Source organism: Penaeus japonicus, unplaced genomic scaffold (assembly GCF_977035675.1).
Source record: "Penaeus japonicus unplaced genomic scaffold, GWHDUDI00000001_assembly GWHDUDI00000029, whole genome shotgun sequence".
NCBI lineage: Eukaryota > Metazoa > Arthropoda > Malacostraca > Decapoda > Penaeidae > Penaeus > Penaeus japonicus.
The window spans coordinates 16011866-16018839 of NW_028234431.1; the positions used below are offsets into that span (position 1 = coordinate 16011866).

At 28.8% G+C, this 6974-nt stretch overlaps 1 protein-coding gene across 2 annotated transcripts in view; it reads left to right on the forward strand.

Annotated features, from left to right (window-relative positions):
- The window catches only part of neur (E3 ubiquitin-protein ligase neur), a 31074-nt gene extending 27268 nt beyond the window's left edge, over positions 1 to 3806 (forward strand). Inside the window, exons 1-2 of one of the 2 annotated variants that reach the window (XM_086553972.1) lie at positions 662 to 1080; positions 2496 to 3806. In XM_086553972.1, the coding sequence (XP_086410098.1) occupies positions 963 to 1080; positions 2496 to 3790 (1413 nt within the window). In that variant the 5' untranslated portion in view covers positions 662 to 962 and the 3' untranslated portion in view covers positions 3791 to 3806. Of the gene's footprint in view, positions 1 to 661; positions 1081 to 2495 lie in introns of those variants that run through there. The other variant, XM_086553973.1, reaches the window with a different exon arrangement.
- The last annotated feature ends 3168 nt before the right edge of the window (positions 3807 to 6974 follow it).

Sequence of the window (6974 nt, forward strand, 5' to 3'; positions counted from 1 at the left end):
CATGATTATACGTTACAGTGAAACCGTCAAGCAAAACAGAAAATATGTTAAAACGTGCCAAGGAGTGAGAGTCGGTCGGCTCGTGCGTCGAACATCTGTCCCTCATCCCCCTCCTCCCCCCTCACCGCCTGCACTTCTCTCCCCCTCCTTCTTCCCCGCTCGCCCCTTCCAACCATCCAGTTTTCCGGTGTTGCCATGGGAGGATCGTGAATTATGAAAAGGAATTAGGATTAGTTCTAAGGTTCTTGTTGATTAAACTTTGTGTCAAACTTTATTTGTTCTTACATAAATTAAAACATATCACAGGTGGATTTATTTGTTTACGTAATTAACAGCAGAGATAAAAGTAAATCTGATTGTTACTAAAGATTTAATCACGTACATATTACGTTCAAAACTTATTATTATTATATATATACATATATATTGAGGTTGCAAGAAATGTGAAATTTATTTCGAGATGTTATATTATCGAAGTACAACTTCAGGGAGTATTAATAAGTGAGTGAAAAAGACCAACACCCAACTCGGTATGAATTGTTTCCGTCATCGTTGTACCCCCGCCGCGTTCCCCTTCCCCCGCCACCGCTTGGGAGAGTGATAGGGAAGGGGAGGAAGGGACGGGACGCAGCTGCCTTCCTACCATTACCCCCAGGTCTGTTTAGTCTCTAGTCACACAGCGGATGGAGAGGACGTACGCTCTCCGGCATACTACTGAGTCCCGTATATATTTGCGGGAGGCTTGTGTGTATTAATCGCTTATCATTATGGAAGTGTGTACATGAGTTAACCAGTGAACTTATCAGGACAATAGCTAGAACTATCTTGAATTGAAATTTAGCGAAGATCGAAAGAAGCGCCTTCAGTGAAAGTGCATACTCGGGACGTCGGCTGTTTGAAAGTGTTGTGTTAGAAATAGGCTGAATGGTCGACACTTTTTGTGGTCGGGAGTAACCACTGTGATGCCTGCCTTATGTATTGAAGAGTACGCTGTTGAACCCACTGTCACTTGTTACACAGCGGGCCCAATATTCAAGAAAATGAAGGTTCTTAAGAAATTCAAGAGACGCATGGGTCTAGGTATGTATGCAAAATGCGATTGCTCTTTAACATTTGATGCTCAATATTAACATTGTATATCAATCGTAATTTTGGCTAAATTGCGAAGATCAACCAAAATTGGGCGGAGGTAAAGGGGAAATGGCGATCGGTTTGGTAATGGCGGAGGTACTCGCGGTTCTTGACATCCGGTAACCGTGACTTCCGGCCGCCAACCCCGTAGGAAGATGTAGGACGTCACTACCTTGAGACGAGATCTGTGACTTGGCTTGTTATGGAACTTATGTGCAAAGGAAGTCATTATGTTGGGGCGAAAAAAGTTAAATGTCTTCTATTTATCTATTTCCTATATATTTTAACAGGAAAGGGATGTAGACGTCTTTATTAATTAAATTCAAAGGTTCATCGTGAATGAATAATAAACTGTTGGAAAGTCCTTCAATAACCCCAACCAAGATATTCAAAGTTCGAACAATATGCATTTTATTCAAGTAGAGTAGACTACTTGCAATATTATTTCTTCACATTTACTTTAATGTATTTCTCCACTATTATATTTATGCCACATCACCCTAACAAATAAACCCATGTAGGTATAGCCTGACCCTTTCATTTGCCTAGTTTTATGGGGAATCTAGTGGGTTATGTGTTAGTTTATGTATTTCCTCTAGTTTTTAAATAGATAAATGCCAAGATAAGAACTGTGGGATTAGATCAAATTAAAGGCTTAGGAATAACAAATGTATATAAATCACCTAGAGTATAAATGGTATAAATGATATCCCCATGTCTACACAGTCCACTTGCAGGAAAAAAAAAATAGTATAGACCCTAGTTGGCATAAACCTCCGCTATACATTTTCTGGCAAGATTGAGTTGGTAGAGCCCTTGGTAATTTGTTTGGAAATAAATCTCTGGATCTTAAAGTGTTGAAACAGTGCTGATCATTATACAGCAAGCAATTTCAACTTGTTTTGTAGTCAAGGTTGCCTTCAACTCCGCCCATATATCAGCCACTTATAATATTATGACAAGATTGAGCTGGTAGGCTTCTTTTGTGGGCTTTATCTGGAGTTAAGGAACTAATCCAGTTTTTATCTTACTGAACATATGAAGTGTTTGGGCCATGATGGCACTGGATGTAATCCTTTCCTGGACAATTACCCACTTCTGTTGTGAATAATAGATTAAATCCATGAATTGTTATTTAAATTACCTATTACCTATGCAGGCCTATCCTGGATAATTGCCCACATTTGTCAACAACATTACTATTGAAAATGTACCATGAATTGATTCTGAAATGCAATAAGTAACTCAAAATAGTATCTCGTTAAATTTTTACACTGGTTTTGCTGTGAAGATTATCTATGGTTAGCATTATTCATTGCCTATTGGTAAGGATTATTGTCATTAATTATATTTTATTGTTACAGCTGGTCGTGGGTCGTCATCTTCTAACCAGCCTCCATTGACATTCCACTCAGTATGTGGTGACAATGTCCGCATCAGCAACGATGGCAAAGTAGCTCGGCGTGCTGAAAGCTTCTGCAAAGGAATCGCGTTCTCAGCACGCCCTATAAAAGTTGGTGAACGGGTGTGCCTTCGTCTTCTTGAAGTATCCACAAACTGGTCTGGGGTAATTCGCTTTGGATTCACATCTCAAGACCCTGCTGGACTCCGAGATGCACTACCAAAGTATGCATGCCCAGACCTAACCAATAAGCCAGGTTACTGGGCCAAAGCATTAAGTGAACGATTTGCTGAGCAGGGAAGCATCCTCTTTTATTATGTTGATTCAACTGGTGATGTGCATTTTGGCATTAATGGAGAGGAGCGTGGTGTGTTCTTTGGGGGCGTGGATACACGGTCCCAGCTTTGGGGTCTCTTTGATGTGTATGGCAACAGCACTGCAGTTGAATTTGTGGATCCTTTAGCACAACTGAATAACCGTGTACGTATTGTGAATGATCTCAGCCCTAGTTCATCCACCTCCAACTCGAGAGTCCTGCCACAGCCTCAGTCGTCTTCCCCTCAACAGACACAACCACAACAACAACAACAACAACAACAACAACAATCCCAACAGCATCTTCCACAACAGCAAAGGCCAGATTCAGGTGTTGATAGATTACAACCGTCCATGGCTCAGCTGGCACTTACTCCTCGCTCCCCTGATGCTCTACCCCTGCGTCACCATGCTCACACTGCATTTGCTCCATTGCCCTTCCACCGTGTTCGTGGTCGTAATGTGCGTATGAATAATGACCGCACCGTGGCTGCACGCACAGAAACGGAATATTCACATGGCTATGTGTTCACAGCACGCCCTCTACGCCCAGGGGAGAAATTGGTTGTGCAGATTCTTCAGACTGAAGCCATGTATGTTGGTGCACTTGCTTTTGGTTTAACAGCAGCAAATCCAGCAGGCCTTGAATCTGCTGATCTGCCAGAAGACTGTGACCTTCTGCTAGATAGACCTGAATACTGGGTTGTGAGCAAAGATGTGGCTGCTTCTCCCCAAAGTGGTGATGAACTAGCCTTTTCTCTGACTCATCATGGTGAAGTTACTTTCTCCCGCAATGGCGCAAGTCCACAAGTATTTATGCATGTAGACCACACACTGCAACTATGGGCATTCTTTGATGTATATGGCAATACTGCCAAGATCCGAAGCCTAGGAGTCACCCCTGAGCCTACATCACAATCTTATGCACAACAAAATGGTTAGTTTCCAGTCTGTGATAGCATGCTGTTCCATATTTTAATTGAATATGTTAATTATTCTGTAGAGTAGATGGTAATCATATTGCACTAAAATTGATGTAATTACTGAGACTCATGATAGATATACAATCTAGATTTATAACTAAATGTATGTATATGTGGATATACATGTATATATATGTATATTATATATATTATATATATATATATATATACATGTATATACATGTATATACATGTATATACATGTATATACATGTATATACATGTATATACATATATATACATATATATGTAGATATATATATATGTATATATATATATATGTATATATATATATATGTATATATATATATATATGTATATATATATATGTATATGTATATATATATGTATATGTATATGTATATGTATATATATATGTATATATATATGTATATGTATATATATATGTATATATATATGTATATGTATATATATATGTATATATATATATATGTATATATATATGTATATATATATATATGTATATATATATGTATATATATATGTATATATATATGTATATATATATATATGTATATATATGTATATATATGTATATTTATATATATGTATATATATATGTATATATATATATACATATATATATATATATATATGTATACATATATATATATATATATATATGTATACATATATATATATATATATATGTATGTATATATATATTTATATATATGTATATATATGTATATATATGTATATATATGTAATATATATGTATATATGTATATGTATTATTATGTAAATATATTATGTAAATATATTATAAATATAATAAATAATAATACTAAAAAATTATATATATATGTATATATATATAAATATTATATATATATATAAATATGTAATATATATATATAAATATGTATATATATATATAAATATGTATATATATATATAAATATGTATATATATATATATTAGTATATATGTATATATAAAAAAATAATTATATATATATGTATATATGTATGTATATATGTATGTATATATGTATGTATATATGTATATATTATATATATATGAAAGATATGTATATATAATATGTAAATAATGAAGGAAAATCTAAATAAAGACAAATCATTTATATATATATGTAAATATAATATGTATATAGGGTATATGTATATATATATATGTATATATATATGTATATATGTATATATATATATGTACTTATAATTAAATTATATATAAATGTAAATAGTATGTATATATATATGTATATATAATTATATGTATGTATATATATATGTATGTATATATATATGTATAATATAGTATAGATGTTATATATATGTATATATATTAGAGATGTAAATCAGAATATTATATAAAATATTATATATGTATATAAATATATTAATATATGTAATATAATGTAAAAATTATATATAAATGTATATATTATAAAAATGTTATAAATAGTCTATATATATTTTACTATATTATAATATTCTATTATATTAAATGTATAATATATATGTATATATATAATATGTATATATATATGTATGGTAAATATATATATATGTATTATATATATGTATATATATATGTATGTATATAAGGTAATAATAAACAGATATGATATATATATATAAATAATATTATGCAGAATATATATATATGTATATATATATATATGTATATATTATGTATATATATCAAAAATAATGTATGTATATATATATGTATTAATATATATATATATGTAGAATATGTATATAATTATATAAATTTATATGTATGTATATAGGGATGGAATATATATATATGTATGTATATATATATATATGTATGTATGTATATGTATATGTATATGTATAAGTGTATATATATGTATATATATGTGTATGATATATACATAAATTATATATGTAAGTATGTATATATATGTGTAAGTATATATATGTGTGTATTTGTATGTATATATATGTATTTTTTGTATTATGTATATATATATATGTATATATATGTATATAATATATATAAAATATGTATATATATATGTATATATATATATATACGATGTATATTTTAATGTTTTTTTTTTGTATATATATGTATGTATATATATGTATATGTATATATATATATATATAGGTTATAGGGATATATATATATATATCAGTAACAATATTATATGATATAGTATATTATATATATTATATATATATATATGTATATATATTCTATATATATATATATATATATAATATATATATATATATGTATATATATATATATATATATATAATATATAAGGATTATATATATATTATATATATATATGTAATTATATAACATGTTATATATATATATATATATGTATATAAGATAGGTATATAATAATATGTATATAATTATATGGTAGATATATATGTATATATATAAATTATGGGAAATATATATATATGATATATATAAATATAGATTTATGTATATATATATATTATATAAATAGATATTATATATATTATGTATATATATATGAGTGTATTATATGTATTATATAATTATGTGACCTAATTTAAGATGTAGGTAGATATATTATATATTGTAAATGAAATATATTAAGAAATAAAATGGTAGGTAACCCCACACCCCCCTATATATAAGAGATATATGGAAGTTATGAGGTCTTATATATGGTATATATATTTTGGTATATTAAATAATAAGTATGTATAATATAGATATATATGTATGATATATATATCATAATATATGTATATATATATATAATATATATGTATATATATATATATAATGTGTGCATTAATGATATATAGTATTTGTAATGCAACATAATTTCATTTGTGATGTGTGTGGTGTGTGCCGCGCGTCGAGTGTTATAGATTTGTGTGTTTTGTGGCGTGTATAGTATATATTATGTGTATGTTGTGTGGGTAATGATAATATATATAATATATATATGTATATATTATATTATATATATTTTAATATATTTATATATACATATATATATATATATATATTATTATATAGTATATGTGTTAGAATATATGTAATATATACATATATATACACTCATATATATTATATGTATACAGTCATATTGGGTACACACATAAATATATATAATGTATAGGGTTATA